The following is a 19,026-nucleotide window of genomic DNA, read 5'->3' as shown; positions in this document are numbered from 1 at the left end:
ATCCATTTGTGAGGAGAATCTGACTGGCTCACGATGCAGCTGCTCCAATAATAGACACCTCAAACATTCCAAAACTCTGCCTGTTGAAGATGACATCAAAACAACACACAGGCCACACAAAGTCAGTCAAGGTGTGGACGACAGTTTGGAAGTGCCCAGGTTCATTTCATAAAAACACTGTATCTGGAGAATCACACTGAAGCACAAAATGGATTTTAGGTTAACAATGCTAAAATTTTAAATGACTTCTTGTCGCTAGCAGGTTTGTGCACCATTCAAAATGGAATTGAAAATGCCTTTTAAATTTCTATTCAATTCATGAATTTAAATGTATTTAAAAGGAAGATGAATGGAAATTAATTCAAATTGATTTAACTAATTTAACTAGAAAAGCAGGACAAAATTGAATAACAGTTTGAGAAACCCTTGATTTAAACATTTTTATGTTTGTTAGAAGGTTTGTTGGCCTTTAGAACAGAGAACGATAAAACGACACATACAGTGAAAGATAGAAAAAAGATGGACAAATAGGTAGAGAAACTACCTTTAAAAAAAATTGGGGTTTTGTTAAAAAGAAAAACAGCAGGATGAATTAAATGTAATCAAAAGTTATGGTCAAGGTTTATAATGTTACAAAATATTTCTACTTTTGAACAGTCTATTCAAAGAATTCTGGAAAAAGTATCTCAATTTCCAAAAAAAAAAAAAAATTAAACAGCATAACCGTTTCTTGTAGCCTGGCAAGCCAGACCTACATCAAGATGTTAGGTCTGGCAACTCACCATAGACACGGCTCAATCCAAGGGGCGGGATAAACGGCTCTCTTTCAAATTCCCTCTGCACGCAATAGGACAGCGCTTCAACCAACCAGAGCGTTTTCCCACCAGCGGAGCTAACGTTAGTTGATAGATTCAACTTTTGAATCTGGCCGGCAAAACTACAAACACATCTTCCTTTTTTAAGAATTACTTAAGTGCCGTTCTTTGCTCTTTTCTCAAAGAAAAACTTAACTCCAAGTCCTCCAGAGTCACGGCCAAAGCCGATTCGAAAGACTGTTCGCCAGCAGCAGCAGCCATTCTTTGTTTTCAAGTAGCAGGGAATCGTCGCAACTGTGTCGTCATTATGTTAATCCCGCCCCGCCTACTCTATACACGATGTGATTGGCCTGACCCAATTTAGGTTTTTACAGCTCCGAAAGTCAATGGAGACTACCCTGGCTGCAAAATAAATCTAGGGTGCGTCTGGATTTCTAGGCTACGTTTCTTGAGCACCAAATCAGTTTATTAGAAGGATTTCTAATGAATCATGTGACACTGAAGACTGGAGTAATGCTAAAAATAAAGCTTTGGATTTTAGAACATTAGAATAGAAATGTTATTTTAAATTATAATAATATTTCACAACATTACTATTTTACTATATTTTGATCAACCTTTTGAATTTTAGTTTAGACTCTTCTATTGAAATTTGTATTTAGTTTATATATTTTATGACATTTAAGAACAACACTTCATTTCCAAGAATGCATTACCTGTGTTGAATTGCAATTCAGAAAATTCCTCTGTCAATTCCAATTCATCTTCACGCGTGTTGCCGGATATTAAATTAAAATCCCAATATGAACAAAGGGAGGCAATTCTGGGAATTTCTTCATTTTGCTCAACCCTGGTCACTAGTGTAGATCTACAACGTACTGAGTGATAGGAGCCGCATACAGGTCAAATATATCTACCTTGCCATCCAAGAGAATGCATCACATCTATAAACTAGGGCAGTAGTGAGCAGGCATTTGAATAAACAGCCTGAGACGCCTGAAGCAGTGTAGGTAAGGTGCCATTGCAAGCTACAGTAACCACTCGGCAGCTATGAGGATCTGTGCTATGGAAGGGCTATTAGTACCAGTGACATCCCCTCAACAGTGGAGTCGAGGGCTGCCAGCCAGTCAAATCTTAGGTGACGGTCGGCCGGCGAGTACTGCAAGTGCAGTACTTACTGAGGTTAAAGACTCTGTCCATCTTAAGCAGCCCAAGTTGCACACTTGTCTCTTCCGATCGAAGAGTTCTCATGTGGCAGAGGTTGATGCCCACTGGGCACTAGTGTTGGCTGATTGGCTACGCTCGAGCTTTGTCTAAACATGTGAGCTTGACATGGCGCGCGTGTGGAGGGAAGCAACTTGAAAGTGAAACAAAGTACGAATTTTTCTTCCTTGCTATCTCAATGTCTGCAGGGTGCATGAAAACAGTGCTCTCTAAAAAACCTCTGTGATCGCCAGGCCTTTGGGTGGGTTTCTTATCGGTTCGGACGACTTGTCTTAGAACAAGGGCCCTGAAGCGTTTAAAAAAATACTATACAGTCAGAAAGGAACAAAATGAGATAGCAAAGGTCACACCTCTCTTTTCGAAAGCGTTTCAGTGTCTGGGGCATGTTCAACTCTCATGTTAAACCAACAACAAACAAGTAGATCCTGTCTGCCAGAGGGACTTTTGTTTTAACCATTGAATCAATCTAGATAACTAGAGAAGGATGTCTGGAATGGAAAATGAATTAGACACAACAGCTCTCCTGGGATTTGAAAATAAAGGGGAAAATGCTAATTTAAAAAAAATCAATTACGTATTATAATGCAAATACAGCATAATGGATCCCCCATCTAATTCTATGTGTATTCTAATTCAAACCCACTGTTATTAATGAAAATTTCAGTACAAGTCAGAGTTTCGTCTGCATCAAACTAGTGAGTCAATGCGAATCGTTTTGCTACTTGACATTTGAAAAGAGAGCATTGGCTGATGTATTAAAATGAAGTGTGCACGTACAGTGGCTACAAAGAAATACGATCCAATCACAATCATCAACAGCAAATATACAAGCGAGTGTATGTGCGGTCTATGCCTAACTTCTAGAGGCCTTTTAATCGTATGTGCTACTCCGGCTTCATTATCTGGGTCGTGACCGCTCTCTTCGCTTTAACTTCAGGCGTTAATACATTCTAACACAATTCCTCATTAGCCAATTATTTAAATTCAGTGTACATTATCTTCACGATTAATTGAAAACTCGTTAATCTGAAACTACGAAAGACGAAATTTGCCTCAATTAATGGCTTTAACCTAGTTGGTCCGCGCTCTGGTGAAGTGGAGTTGAGGGTCTGTGTGTTTCCCTGCGCAGCGGGAGTGGACTGTTGTCTGCTCATTGTCAGACTGTTAGCTAACGCTTCACTGCAAGCTAGCAACCATATGTCCAATGTTACAGTTCAGCTCAGGGAAAGACCATTAACCCTCAGACAACTACAGCTCTGGAAAATAGTGCACATGGAGAGGGAAATTAGTTAAATTAGGTTACCATTTGCCCAAAACAAATTCACCATTAGTTTCTAATAAGGCGGCACATATACGCGCACCAGGCTTTTCAGTTTCTCTCTCTCTCTCTCGCACACACACACACACACACACACACACACACACACACACACACACAGTCTAAGTGCAGTATTATTCTGAGTTATATATATCCTCACAGAGCAAACCGCTAATTAACCCTGCCCTCCTCTTCTCTCTAATTCTGAACGCATTTTGATATACCTAATTGGAGTTTACCTCAATATTACAAGCTCTCACGAGGGGAAAAAAACTAAAGTGCTGAAAAGAACATGGAAGGTCAAACTTCAGAGTGCACTGGAAACCTGTGTGGATAGTAGAGATGCGCGGATGAGCTCCAACGTCACCTGAATCCGCAGCCAAAAACAAACCATCCACCCGCACCAATAATTCTCTCTGATTTAAGTATCCGCACCCGACCCGCACCCGATGGTCAAATTACAATTATTCTTATGTGTTTTTACACATAATGATAAATGGATGATCACCACCTTCAATAGCGGACTCGGCGACGGTTGATGCGCGCATCTCTAATGGTAACATAATACACTGATGAATGAACGCTGCTTTTAAATGAACATTTCTTTAAAACAAAATTTGACAATTTTCATTTTCTTAATGGCATAAACAGGCTTTACTCCCTTGAAACTTAAACTGGAATGTCACCATTTCTGTCGCTGCGAATTCCCTAACAGGCGAACACGCGCGCACACAAACACTTCACAGCCGTTGCATATTGCATACCCAGCACTTGATTCATCCTCGTCAACCACTTCGCTAAAACGCTCCCACATGGTACTTTTCTTTTTTTTACTTCACTCTCAGACCTGCTTAAAAAAGCAGACCCCACGCAGCGTATATCTTAAAGAGAGTGCAAATTAGTGCTTGTCTGCCTGGACATTTTCGTTAATAATGATTTATCATAACCACCCGCGACCCACCCGAAATTAATCAGAATGTTAATTTTATTACTTGACCCACCCGATCCGCGGATTATCCGCAGCGCCTGCGGATAAAACCGTGATCTGCGCATCACTAGTGGGTAATAAATAAGTTTAGCTAATAACATAGCTAAATAAGGTAATAAAAAAAAAACTCTTTAACTGCTCTCATAAATGAATAGTTGAAAAATGCATTCAGAAATTCTCATTTACTCACAATCATATCATTACAACATTGTACTCCTTCAATGAAAAGAGGTTAGGCAGAAGGTCCAAGCTTATCTTTTCCATATAGTAAAAAATTTAAATGGCAAACATACTGTCAAGCTTCAAAAGAATAAGAAAGAATAACTATTAAATTCAGTCATGTTGACCAATTCTATTGTGCATTTTTGTTGCAGTTATTTCATAATCTGCCCTTTTATGATATAGAAAAGAATGGCTTAGATTTTCTACCTACTATCTATTTTAGTGTTTGAGTAGAGAAAGAAAACAATAAGGAGTTTACAACAATAGGAGGATGATAATTGTTCTGGATAAAACTTAATCATTTAAAAATAAATTTTCTTTTTCCATTTAAAGGCTTCTGCTCACCCTGATCATAAGCACTGCCTTCCTAATGTCCCTCACGCCATCATATACCAGACGCGAAGCATCAATGAACTCGTTCTCATCCATTGGCTGGCCAGGGTTGGCGCTGAGAGCCTCCACGGCTGCCTCTACCTGCTCAGTGAAACGTGGCATCACTGTAAAAGTACACACACAGACAGAAAGGACAAACAGAAAGGTCAAAAACACTTCGTAGCACATTAAAAGAAAGAAAAAATTTATTAATTTTGCAAGAAAAAAAATCCCTTTCAACATAGCAAATATGAGAGAGCTGAAGTACAATTCAATCAAGACATTGTGCCTGTAGAAATATATAATTCAAACTAGATTTGAATTGAATCGACACTTTCCCCTCAATCGAACTTAGAACGCCTGAAACAGAGCTGAGCAAATGCAGAAAATCATGGTGATGTGTCGCTGGTTTTTAATGACTGCTCAGGGCAACTTTTAATCAGGCTTTACTTGACTGCAAGAACGGCAGATGAGTACACTTAATCCAGAGGCACCCTTAAACGAATCAATCACAAGACAGGTGGCAGCAAGACCTCAAAGCCACACAAATGCTCTCTGCATTCAAAGGCAGGTCCCTATGAAATCAGTTTTTTTTTTTTTTTGAGTCCATTTTTATGGTTAAATAACTTAAGTAAATCAAAGAATGTCCAATTAATTGAAATTAATACTTTTACAATTTAACAGCAATTTGTTAAAAGTTTTATTAAAAGGGCCCTGTGAAAATAAGTTATTTTATTTTTTCAAATTCCATTTTATTTTTCACCAAATTCCATTTTTTTTAATTTTTCTGGATTCCACTTTAATGGTTTAGTTACATTTTTATAATCAAAAAGCATGTCTAATTAAGTGAATTCATAAAAACAAAATGTATTGTTTAAAAAAAAAATGAAATTTTTGGATTTTATTCAGAAATTGTGTTTTTTAATTATTCTGGCAATCAAAAGGCGGCATGAAAAATGTATGTATCTTTTAATCATATGAAATTAAACTTTTTTTGTCAAACAAAGTGCTGCACAATATAGCTTTACTGTTAAAATGTGGTAAAACATGGAGGAAAAATGGATTATTCCTTAAATACATAGTTTTAATAATTTATTATTATTATTATTATATTGAAACGTAGCTAAATTCTACTGTACAACAGTAATATATTTCAGTCACAATTTCTTTGTTGAACTGAACTTTTATTTTGACGGGTAGCCGTGAAGACCTTTGAGTTTGTGTGCTTATGATATGATGATAGTTTTTCCTCAAATAAATTGGTAAAATGCTGGGGTTGCCGTGAAGACCTTTGAGTTTGTGTGTTTATGATATGATGATAGTTTTTCTCAAATAAAATGGTAAAATGCTGATGAAGTGACTCAGAATGGCTCTGGAGATGAAGTTCATGCATTCATGTCCTCATACAGTGAGACAGCAGAAGGTAAAAACCGGAGACCTTTTGAGGGGTGCTTCCTACGTTTTGTGGACGGCATTTACCCATTTACACCCAGAAGGTATTTAATGACATTGAGTGTGACCAACACAAACTAATACCATTCAGCATGGAGGCCGCAGTTAGAGCTTTAGTGAGTTATTGCTGAAGGAACCAAATGAAATGTTTTTTTTTAGCAAACCAAACAAACAGACAGGCCATTTAAAAATTTAACTGGATTCAGGTGGTGATTGCAAAAAGCTTTCATGGCTAGAATATCGCTCCTGCTGCTAGATTATCTCGACTGCATTTACTGCTAAATTTTAGGCTGAACAAGCGCTAGGGATAAATAGTCATACTAGGCCATCTGAGACCAAACCCTCATGAAGTTTGATTGACCGACTCACCCGAATCAGTATGATCTATAGTGATTTGCTCAACCACTTCATGAAGCCGGCCCACCAGCTACACTACCTCTCAGCTATCAAGTAATGGCACCTCCCCTATAGGAGCTGAACACATCTACATTAATACTTATTCTCATTCACAATTTAAGACTGCACTGGGGAGTACAGTGACAGGACCAAGAAGATGAGATTGAACGGAAAGAAGTTAGCTGGGGAAAAAAGAATATTTGGATTTGCATGAGCAAAAGGTTTTCGGTAAGCCTATATGTTTATGGACGTTAGGTCTTACAGTAATTTAAGCAATCGTTAATGACATAACATTGTTTCTTTACCAATATGGCCCAGCTATTTGTTTTAGTGCAAAGCTGAACAGAGTACACAAAATGTGACAGCATTTCCCAATAGAAAGTCCTCAAATGGACGGGAAAATCTTATTCTGTGTCACAGAGGAATGTACCATCTCTGTGAATTTAGTCTTAAAAAGGTTCCTGAAGGCATTCGAATGCTGTTATGTAACTGCGCATGAAAGCAACATAACGTTTTATCTACCAGAAAAAACGTAATATGTTTTATCTTCCTAATAAAGCTAAGGTGCAGATACTGGTCACAGGCTTTGTCTCAAAACCTAGTGAGAACTGCCTTTCTAGACAGCGTTTTTTGGCCATCACAGGCACGGCCATGTTATGCAACCTTGTGAGAAAGGTAGACAAAGTTACTTTTCTTTTAAAATCAGCACTCCCATACAAACACCCTACAAACCCACTCAAGGAAATTCTGGCCCAGATGGCAGCAGTGCTATTTTTGGATGCCTGTGCAGCATTTTCAGATATTAAACAAGAACAATGGATTTAAAATAGAAATTAATCACATGTACACAAGTGCCATCACCAAAAATAATTTCAAATGGATAGTTCTGATTAATTTTAGATTGGATGTAGCATGTTTTCAGCAGCTGTTAGATGCTGATAAATGAACATTTATATTATTGCACCAAATAATAACGCAATCGTAAATGGCCTACAATTAGGGATATTTTAGTTGCATTAATTTAGTTGAATGAAATGTTAATACATATTGCCTTTTCCACCGTTTTATAAAAGAAAAACTCACTTGTGCCCAATAACACGTTACACACTGTAAAAAACACTAAGGGCTAAACTAAAACCAATAATACAAAACAACAGATTTTGGTTTATTTTACATATAAAAATCTGTTGTAGCTACAGACATTTATCGCGAAACACAAATGATTTCAGATATATAATGTTCTGGTTTATACCTGTATCAGTGAGAAGCTTGGTGGCTTCCAAAACCTTCTCTGTATAGACCCCGGGTTCATAGTTGTCCATCTCAGATGTGACCACATGGACCACACGGGCAGCTCTACCTCGAATGGCTCCAGCAGTGCGATCAAGCCCATCGACATCCTTCTCTTGCAGGGCGATGACACACTTGTTAACATCCTCCAGAATGTGATTTTCTAAAGCAATAAGAAAGAAAAATTCAAAAGAGAAGACAATGTTTAAAATAAATAAGGAGACAGTGCTGGAGAATCTACAGAGAGCTAACCACAATGCAAAGCATGAAGACAGGAAATCCTCATCCTTCATGCTGTATTTACATTGTCCCTGACTTAAGAACATTAACGGGAACCATGGGCGGATGAAAAAAAGATTAAACACACACAGGCAGTTTAGTAATGGGTGTCTGGGAATTGCAAATCAAAATGGTAAACTGTAACGTGTCCTTGAGAGGAGGTGAAGGCAGTCAGTCATCCTACATCTCAACAAGAACTCTTAAAGGGGTCATGAATTTTTACATGTTAGTGTTCATTTCAAAACTCAAAACTTCCTTGTTAGTTCAAAAACAGCTTTTATTGAATCCAAGCTCAGAAAACGACTTGTTTGAAATTGTCACTTTGTGATCTGTAATAACACAACGAAAGGCCGCCTCTTCAAAATCAAATCAACGCCCTACATCAATGCGTCTTTGGCCCTGCCCACTGGCACGTTAGAGAAGAGAGATACAGGATCACTGGACTAAAAATATTATTACCTTCCAAATGATCCTAATGCTAGGAAAGTGGTTATTTATTTCCAACTATGTGAATGTCTCAATAGAGCATTATGTGTTTGTTCGGTACATTTCCTTTGGTAAATTCAATGTTCTTTTCCATACTTCTTTTTTTTGTGGACCTGCTGTAATAAGTGAACTTCCCCAGTGTGGGATTAATAAAATCTACCTACCTAAATCGGTGCAGGCTTTGCAAACTGTAAAATCTTGCTTTTACTGCAAGATATGGACCCAACAGTGATACCACAACATGCAAGTAACCGTGTTAAATTGTAATGCCTAATCTGTGATCAGTGATTTCTGATTTGTAATGATTGAGGTAGTCAGACGTTATTTGTCTCAAAATCGTTTATTGACGTTTATGCATCAGTAAATCAAGCCAGTAACTAAACAATCAACTTCAGATTGTTTCTCTAAGTAAATGAAATTAAACATTTAAATTGTGATTAAATAGCATACAGAAAGGGATCAAAGAATTAATTGTCCCTCCGATGACAGTTTATGCAACTACCACTTTGTCGCTTCATAAAGTTCAAAAAGAGATACTAATCCATATGAATCAAGTGAGTTAGTCCCAAAAAAAAAAAAAAAAAAAAAAAAAAAAATTCCTGGATCGCTTTATTTTATATAACAGACTAAATTTAGTCTCATCATTCACACAAACATTGATCAGCAAAGACGCAGGAGAACAAACCTCACTGGTTCTTGCGAAAGCTCAAACGTGCTGTGTAACACACGAGAACAGATTAAAATCATATGGATTCGTTTTACGATCTCTTTATAAACTTTTTAAACCGTCAAAGCAGTAGTTGCGTTGACTGTCAATGCGTTGACAGAAATCTCTCAATTACATTAAAAGATCTTAATTTGTTTCTCGAAGATGGACAAAAGTCTTATGGGGTTGAAATGACATGAGGGCGAGTAAATGATGAAAGAATTGTCATTTTTAGGTGAACTAACCATTTAACACAATGTCTAAGAGCCAAGATCTAGCGCTACACTTTGTAACGTGGGCTTACCAGACACGCAGAGGAAGTCGTCAATGGAAGTGATGTCATCCACTGCGTCAGTAAGCACTCGCACCTGTTTCTCCCACTGGTCCTTAAACAAATCCATGTTATCCTGGGCAACCTTGCTGTTAGGCTTGGCAGCCAGGGCCAAGGCTGCATTAATCACCTGCAATTACCATAAACATCCCATTAATCCGCTTTTAACCACAAACATGGCTGCACATATGCAGACTGATTATCTGAGCCCTCCTCCACCCTCGAGAAAACAGTACAATTGTTTAAGATTATGACCGAGATTAAGCCATGTTCATTTGGATTGAAAGATATGTGAGGTCAAAGCCTCAGGATGAAGGAAGAGTCATTGGAGCTCGCATTAAAAAGATGTCGAAGCAGTTGAGTATGGGGGAACTGGACGTGCTACAGGGGCCTTGGCGAAATGCTGCCGTACCTGAGGGCACAGTATTTCCAGCTGGGAAGCGGCCATCCGCACCAACTTCACTCCCTCCTCGTTATTGGAGATGGAGCATGCGAGGTTAGCCACCTACAACAGAAAATAATGCAGCTTTTTATGACATGATAAATGAACAGCAAACGGAAAAAAAAAATTTTCTCTTCCCTCAAACAAACAGTTTTAATTTAAAACACACCTGCTGTCAGCTGTTGATCTGATTATTTGATAAAATGGTAAAATAATACAGCAGGAAAAAAGCACCCCAGAGGATTAAGGCAAAACAAAAGCAAAGCCTGAAATTGAGGTCTGGTCGTCTCTCCACATGGGGAATATATTTCATATAATTCACAAGATGATGGCTGACAGCATCAGGGAGTGGTTCCTGGAGATGATTAAATCACCAGTCTGCCAGGATGCTGTTACCTCAGGAAAGTGAGAGACGCAAATATTCCTGACACTTTCAGAAACTCCACAAGTTGCTGAAATCCGGAGTGCTGAGATAAGCAAACCCACTGACTGTTGCCAGAGCTAATAGTGTAATAGAGTAAATTGTCATTTTGACCCACAAATCTCCCTCCTTACCAACATTCTCTGCAAACAGATGTTATTTGCAGGCAAATTTTTGAAGCAATAAATTAGATTTTTAGGGTTCTGCTACCTAGCTCTGGCTGCGCAAGCACCAGTATAAAGTGAAATAAGCACAGCACGTTGTAAAGTAGCTTCATTACTTGAGGCGAGAGTCGTTTTAATTAAATGTTACCAAAGAGTTTCACTTATTTGTTTAGTGGGGCTGCTTGGAGTTACTCTACCTTATTGTAATGTGCGAGAATTGGCTGTGCCAGGAATGGGAAAGCCAGAACCCAAGTGAAGTGTAAATGTGAACAGAGCTCAGCGTAGTCACAGAAAACGCCCCACTGACTACAGTAGTACCACAGTCGCTCTCTCTCCCTCCCTTAAGCACCATACTGGGAATCTCTCGAGCAGCAGGGTGCCATTAGCAAACACACTAGTCAAGCATTAAAAAACATGCAGACATGCCAACAGTTTGAACAAATAGCACTTCATTATGTGCAATAGTGTTTAGTGGCTAAAATCTCATCCGACAAGATTCCACAGTACCTGGGGCAAGGGGGTCTCCAATGGCCAAGTGAGAATCTAAAGCACACCTAATACGGTCACCATGATACACACTCAGCTTGACATTAATCATCTGATGGAATTATGTGACCCGTGCTGGCAAATGAGTCAGAATGAGCAAATTTTCAAAAATGTTGGAATCAGACAAAAAAAATAAGATGGAGTCAGCAGTCAATTTTGAGAAAAATCTAGTTAAAGATCTGTGAAAGAATCTTCATGATTTTTTCTGCATGGATGTGTGGACAGATTAATAGTGATCAACAGCTACAGTAGCAAAGTTTATTGCTACATTAATGTCTACAATCATCTTGTTTTGGTGGTGGCACATTATCACTGAAGTAAATTAATAAGTTGAGCAAATGTTCTATATCATTTGCTCCGACAAGATTCACAAACAAAGGTGATTCATGGGCCCTCCGGGTGTTTTGACCTGTCCTGACATTTGTGTTTTCTTTTACTTTTAAATTTTAAAAGTGGCAAAAATCTGATTACACTGGCTATATTCAGCCCAAACACTGCTACCATAATATCTGAGCATCATGTATGTCAAAGTTTATAGTTGAGAAATAATGCCTGTTTTATGTTTATGTGTGGTTAGTGGAAAAAAAAAGTAAGTCACTGAAACAAGGCCATAAAACCAATACAGAATATTTGTTCACAAGACTTTAGAGAACTATCTTGTAGCCAATCATTTTTTCTTAAAAATGTGAAAATATATCATATAATATAACTTTTGACGTTTTTGGAAATCCCTAATACAGCTATCGCTGTAGCTGAATTAAAAGATGGAAACGCTTTGACTTATTCAATCTTAAGACAATAAACAGACGACTGCGACAATATATGGTTTATCTGTTCTTCAAGCCATCTTGGGTATTTTTATAAGAATAAAGTATATTTATAATGCAGTATAGAAAACTTCAAAATAATATACTGTCTGCCTCATTCTGTAATAAAGAAGCCTTAGACCAGTTTCCACTCTTTATTAAGCTCAAGCTAATGAGAGTGTTATGACAAAGGCATTTTAATAGCATCTCTGATTTAAGAAAGTCTAACACTAACTAGCTTGACCTGCAACAACCAAAATGTCAATCAATAACTGCAGCTTAGCAATAACTAATAATTTTAAAGTCATTTTCATTCAAGTACTGATCCCCTTAAGTATTTCTTTCTAACAGCAACATCCTATCAGTGCAGCTGGTTTTCACCATTCTGTGGCACCATTGTGTCAATGGAGAGGTGAGCTTGTACACATACAGCAGACCGGATGCACAGACCGGTGTTGCAAAAGCTCAAAATGAGGAACTGAAGAACAACTTCACTGATAAGTTCTGCAGGTTTCATTTGCAGCTAAACATCAAGCAAAATCATGACAACAGCAATTTATTTAGGTTCCTAAAAACAAAAATCAGTCTTTATACATAGATTATATATTTCCATTTGCATGGCACACGTAATGAGTTCGGTGCCTCAATATATTTTGTCACCGCGTGGAATGTATATTTATTGCACTAATATGCCTTTTAAGTTGTCGTTCAACTCTATGTCTATCATAATCACACAATCAGTTTCGCTTCCATCTTGTTTTAGATCTTTAGACACTGTAATGATCAGATTGTGCGGTAATCCCTTCAAAATATTGGCTGCAAATGGGGTCAAATTTGAAATATGAAACAGAGCTTCACTATTCTGGATAAATTGAGAATCACGTTTTTTCAAAGAGAGACCTCACGATTCTTGCACAATTCTGAAAAGACATCTAAACAAAATAAAATGTAATTTACTTGAGCTTCTGACAAAATGTTAATTGCTGTAGTGCATTTAAAATGTTTAATTTATTTAAAAAAAAAAAATTTGAATGAATGAATGATTTAATGACTGATTAAACTTGTTTCATTACTGGATGAATCAGCATTACTGAACGAAACTCTTGAAAGAATGATACTATGTCATATAAAAAAAAATGTAACCTAGTTAAAAAACACCAAACCTAAAAGTCACCACCAAGTGGTGTAACGATGTTAAGCGATACAATCGCTATTTGAAGCGGCAAGTCACTTTCAAAAGGTGATTTGTACCATTTTGATCAATTGCGTAGATATCAGTGTTTATATATGAAGTATAAACTTTTATCCCAGTACTTCTGTGATAATCTGAATTCTTGTGAATTCGTTCACAAGAACGATGAATCATTGAAATGATTGTTTGTGAAGCGGTTTTATACCTAGATAGCCTAACTGCTTTCTCTGGGTCAGTGGCAGTGCCAAAACAGATTTGAATGTTCCTTTGTGATTTTGTCAAAGGTTTACTAGACATGGCCAAAATGTTGTCATTTAGGAATGAGATTTTGTATACGCTTGAATCGCGATATTTTAACGATTAATCGTACAGCTCCACTATGAACAGTGTCGAGTTAAAAGCAGTTTTAAAATACCGCTTTTCAATTTCGTGGCACTATGTTTAGTTTTTCTAATTTTACTTATTTGGTGTGAACTGCCCTTATAACATTTAACAATATATTCATTTTGCATTGAATTGCATTGGTAGTTTAGTCCCTGCAATATCTCCGTGTTCCTTGAGCAGCCAGGAACCTTTGAGAACAAGGCCTTGAGGCAATAAAACTAAGCTGGTTCTATTTTTATCCCTCTTCAGGAATGATGCATTTCACGGTATAAAAACTGAACCGCCACTGTGTTTCTGCGACCAAGAACTGACACTCAGAGCCAAGCTGCAAGCTGAGAAGTTCAAAGTCAATATAAGTGGCTTTCAGAATGGGGTAAAAAAAGGAAATTAACAAAAAGGTAAAGGTGGAGTACTCTTGTGATGTATGAAGGTTGCCAGGAGGGTCTCCACAACCAGCACTCACTACAACGTAAAGGCCTATACAAAAGAAACTATTTGAATGAATGGTGGTGTCTGAGAACGCTATTGAGAGCGAGAGAAAGAGACAGAGAGATGAGGCGATATGTAGCTGGCAGTTTTTACAGCCCCCGGAGAGTGTTGACTTCATGCCTTCTGCAGGAGTAAAAAGATTGTGAGGGGAGGGAAGTGTTGGCTGCAGTTCCATCCCTGTCGTATCCATGGATGCTTCATTGTACGGCAAATTAAACTGGAATCCCTACAGCAAGGTCCCACTTTATATTAAGGGGCTTTAAGTACTGCACTTACATCAAAAATAAGTACAATGTACTTATTGTGTTCAGTGTACTTATTGTGTTCAGGTTGTATTGTAAAACACTTGTGCTGCTATTGAGGTGTGATACGGGTAAGGTTAGGGACAGGTGTGGTGATATGGGTGGGTTTAAGGGTGGGTTAAGGTGTAAGGGAAGGGTCAACAGTGTAATTACAAATGTAATTACATAAATTAATTACAGCTGTAATTACATGCAGGTATTTTCAAAATAAGTACAATTTAAAAACGTGCATGTACACAAGTCCATTGTGTCAAATTATTAATTTCAATGTAAGTAGGCTACATAGTATTTAAAGCCACTTAATATCAAGTGGGACCAAAAAATAGCATTACACTATAAATTTCCTAACTTGTTTGTGGAACATGGGTCACATTTGTAAAAGCAGGATATTCAGAGAATGAACATTCTGGAATTGTAGATTTTCAATCGCTAAAACAGCACATATCTCGATTCAAAAAATCGTATTCCTAAAATGACAGCAATTCATCTGTGTCTATTAAACCTTTGACAATTGTGATCAAAGAAATAACAGTTTTCAGTTACAGGAATCGAATAAATCATTTCACTGTATAAATTAAATATAATTAATCTTAGTTAAAGCTACAAAACTGGTTCTGTCAATTTTTCTTTTTGTTGTTTGATTAATATTGACACCAACAGCAGCAGATATATTAGGCTGCTGTCATTTTAAGGCCGGATGCAGGGATCCAGTATAATGAAACGCATCCTTTTTCTTTCGCCATTGTTTACGTTCACGTAAGCCATAAGCGAATGTTCGTGAGGATACTCGCCGAGATGGGCAGTTTGACAATTTTGCATACGTGTGTCCGTTCAAGCACACATAGATGTGGAAGAAAACGGAATTCTGTGTTCACGTGCTGTCTGTGAGACTGTGTGCACAAAAAAAGTGCACAAGTCCTGAACTGAGATTTTTGCGTCTTCTTGCGCTAGAATGGTTTATAATCGCTTGAATGTTCAAACTGATAAGTGTTTTGAACTTTGCAAATTCTGAACTTTGCCTCTATGAGGGTTACACTTTGCAATTAATCGTCGAATCACATGAATTTCGGACCGTGGTGCTTGGTTTGTACGGATCAACTACAATCCCTATACTTGACATCAGAATGATTGGGCCAGTGGTGCTTCCAAAAGAAAGTTGATAATTTTCATGTGTTTTTGATCCTTGTCAGTTTAAACTTTGAAGCCATTCAAGCGCAAGAAGCTGTGAAAGAACAGTGCGGTACTGGCTACCTGTGATATAACGTTTCTGTGCTCGCACACACCTGAAGTGCGCAAAAAAAAGTCGCCTCTCGGACAGCATGCGAGTACCGAATTGAGTTATCTTTCGTGTCTTGTTGAGCAAAAACACAAAATTGAGTATTCGCGTAAACCGTCTTAAGTGGACGTAAACAGTTAAGAAAATATTGGATGTGCATCAATATAAGGTGACATCATTAGGTGTTAAAGTGACAGCAGAATCATATACCTTCTGTTTTAATAATGTTAATCAAGCAACAAAAGAAAGAGATAATCACTCTCTGCTCTTAACAAAACTTCTGTAGCTTTAATACAGGGTTCACCAATCTCGGTCCTGGAGGGCCGCTGTCCTGCAGAGTTTAGCTCCAACCAGCTCCAACACACCTGTTTGAAAGTTTCTAGTATGCCTAGTGAGACCTTGATTAGCTGGTTCAGGTGTGTTTAATTGGGGTTGGAGCTAAACTCTGCAGGACAGCGGCCCTCCAGGACCGAGATTGGTGAACCCTGCTTTAATAGTATCTGTGTATATTTGCTTCATACAGTAATACAGTTTTCATAAGTAAACTTCTGTATTGACTTGGTACCAATTTAAGTACCAGTAGGCTAATTTTGACTTACTATTCAGTAATATAGTGCTGACGATTTAAAGATACAATGGTCTCTTGCAACAGATTCTCACTGAGGGCTAAGCCCCCCTGAGGATGAAATCCTCGAACTGCCCCTGATGTATAGGTATGAAACAGATTCACAAACAGTCTTTAATGACAGTATTATTTTTCTGTTATAATAATTCAAAATATCACACAAGTACTGTAGTAAATTACATTTTGTTTTGTGCGTGTGTATGCGTTTGTGCTTTACAGGTTATCATTTGTATTAAAGTTAATAATGCATAATTTTAATAATTGTATACATTTATTACAAATTAAACACATAGCTTTATAAAATGCTTAATCAAATCTGTGGGACACTCCTTGGACTCTCTTCAAGAACTGAAAAACTTTAAGTACATTCCTTCATTTCCAGCCATTTCATTTATTTTTATTATGCTCAGCATAATACAAGTTTGGGGTTATTATTTAACCATACTGAGGGCAAGAGTGCAGAGTTAAGAGGTTAAAATAAATTCCCCTCCTCAACCATCTCTGGCTGCGAGGCAAGCCTTCAATGCCGGTCAAAAATATATTAGACCGTCCTTAGTGATGAAAGCCAATCAGCAAATAGAGGAATTCCCATATATGGCACATCGTTTTCAACCCACTGTTCCTTTTGTAACAGAAGGCAGCTACATGAATGCAGGAAAAATCCCTAATGCACAAGAATACATTTCCTTGAATACATTTCCTTGCCAACAGATTGGATACTAACCAGGAGTGAGATGCTCCAGCTATTCCAGACAATGCAGTTCTTTTTTTCCCCACAACCTACATTTTTCAAAACCCCTCTACCACACAAAGCAGAGAACACAAGGTCAAGCATCAGCTGACCCTCAACATTGCTGGAATATGGGTATAATTTGCTTTATACTAAATAACCCATGAGAAGCTGTGTATTACAATCGTCTCACCAGTAACGGATGTTTTAGGTTAGATTTTTGGCAGCAAAACCAATAAAAGACACCAATGTTCAATAGTTAAATTTATAATAATTTGTTTTAATAATAACTTTGATTTTCAAATATCCAATAATTCACATTTTTAAGATTATTATTAATAAACAACAGCTTGCATTTAACATTTGCAAGGGCAAAATCAGACCTTGCCTCTGCATAAGTGAGGAAAGTACACAAACCACAATCATTTGTAAATGCCTCTCAAATGGAATTATCAAAATGAGCCCATGTTTTGTTCATGTAATCTGTGTTCGGATTAAGGTTGGGATCCATATGGTGCGACCACTGACTGGTGTAAAATCAAGGCAACAAAAAACAATGTGAGGGGAAACAGGGAGAAAAGAGGCAGAGAAGAATACGAATGTGACTTTTGGAGATGTGTTGTGCTTTGACTATCTTTAGCCGCCGGTGAGGCTTTTACTCATTACCCCTCCTTTTCCCTTCACTTTGATTTCCTTCACCAGTCCTTCCCCAGTCCTTCCCCTGTATGAGCGTGTCACACGAGGGACGGGCCTGCCCCCTGTGGGGAGAGGTCAGTCTGAAATGTTGGTAGATGACGTGTTACCAGAGGGACTAAGATGAACAGATTTAAAAAACTAATGAGGATAGCTAACATTTCTGTCAGCTTGTCGTTGGGCCTGCCAGTGTGAGCATGAGATATAAAACCCCCAGTGATTCTGCATGAAAAACATCTATCCGGAAAATAAATGCCTCAAGAGACACGGCCTATTTATCGGTCATGAATACGGTCACCGCAAACAGACACAACAATGCAGATTTCTCAGTCCATCAATAAGACACCGGATATCCAGCTGTTTCGCATTTCCCCCACCGAGGCAGCACTTAACCTTGGGCTCTGAGGAGTTTCACTCTTTGGCTGAACTTAAAATGTGATTCACAGTTGTGACTGCCCATACAAATGCAGTGATTCCTCGGTTGCAGCATTGTAAACCCAGCAGCCTTGCCGCATTTGTCCCATGGTATAAAAATATGTTTGTTGACTCCTGTCTGACACTTCACACAAAAATATGAAGCATAAAAGATAAAAGGGCTGTGAGACAACTCGCTCGGATCAAGGAGCCATGACAGAGACTTCTGTTGCATTCCTGCATAAATAGTGATGGCGCTGGCTATCGATTAAAATGTATTCTGTTTTTACATCAGCTTGCATGTTGAAATCAGAATGGAAAGTTTCTCTCTTTTAAGAGTGTACTAACTACTTATGGAAGTGACAGCTTTCTTCTGCTTCGAGGGTTGCATAAGCCACTTTTAATTAGCCATTTAGAAAGCTGTATATTCTCAAAATCATCTAGTATCTTGTATAATTCAGGTATTTTAGGCTCATGTTGAAGGGCGCAACTTGTCAATGGGGTAAATGACAAACATCCTACAAATATCTAATGATCTAACATGAGACTAAATATATAAAAAACTTCTATTGCACAAAACTATCATAGTCCTCAAGATCTACAGATTAGGCATAATAATGGGAAAGTTGCTCACAGCAAGCGATTTGAAGTCTGACAGTAATT

At 37.9% G+C, this 19,026-nt stretch overlaps 1 protein-coding gene across 1 annotated transcript in view; it reads right to left on the bottom strand.

Moving 5' to 3' along the window:
- ctnna1 (catenin (cadherin-associated protein), alpha 1) overlaps nucleotides 1-19,026 on the bottom strand; it is a 146,737-nt gene that overhangs the window by 29,943 nt on the left and 97,768 nt on the right. The window contains exons 10-13 of the mRNA XM_079892256.1: nucleotides 10,292-10,384; nucleotides 9,853-10,009; nucleotides 8,040-8,240; nucleotides 4,913-5,064 (exon numbers count right to left, since the gene is read on the bottom strand). Coding sequence (XP_079748382.1) covers nucleotides 4,913-5,064; nucleotides 8,040-8,240; nucleotides 9,853-10,009; nucleotides 10,292-10,384 — 603 coding nt within the window. The remainder of the gene's footprint in view (nucleotides 1-4,912; nucleotides 5,065-8,039; nucleotides 8,241-9,852; nucleotides 10,010-10,291; nucleotides 10,385-19,026) is intronic.

The sequence above is a fragment of the Squalius cephalus genome (genome assembly GCF_949319135.1).
Source record: "Squalius cephalus genome assembly, chromosome: 14".
In the NCBI taxonomy this organism is placed as follows: Eukaryota; Metazoa; Chordata; class Actinopteri; order Cypriniformes; family Leuciscidae; genus Squalius; species Squalius cephalus.
This window is presented reverse-complemented; position numbering and strand designations above follow the sequence as displayed.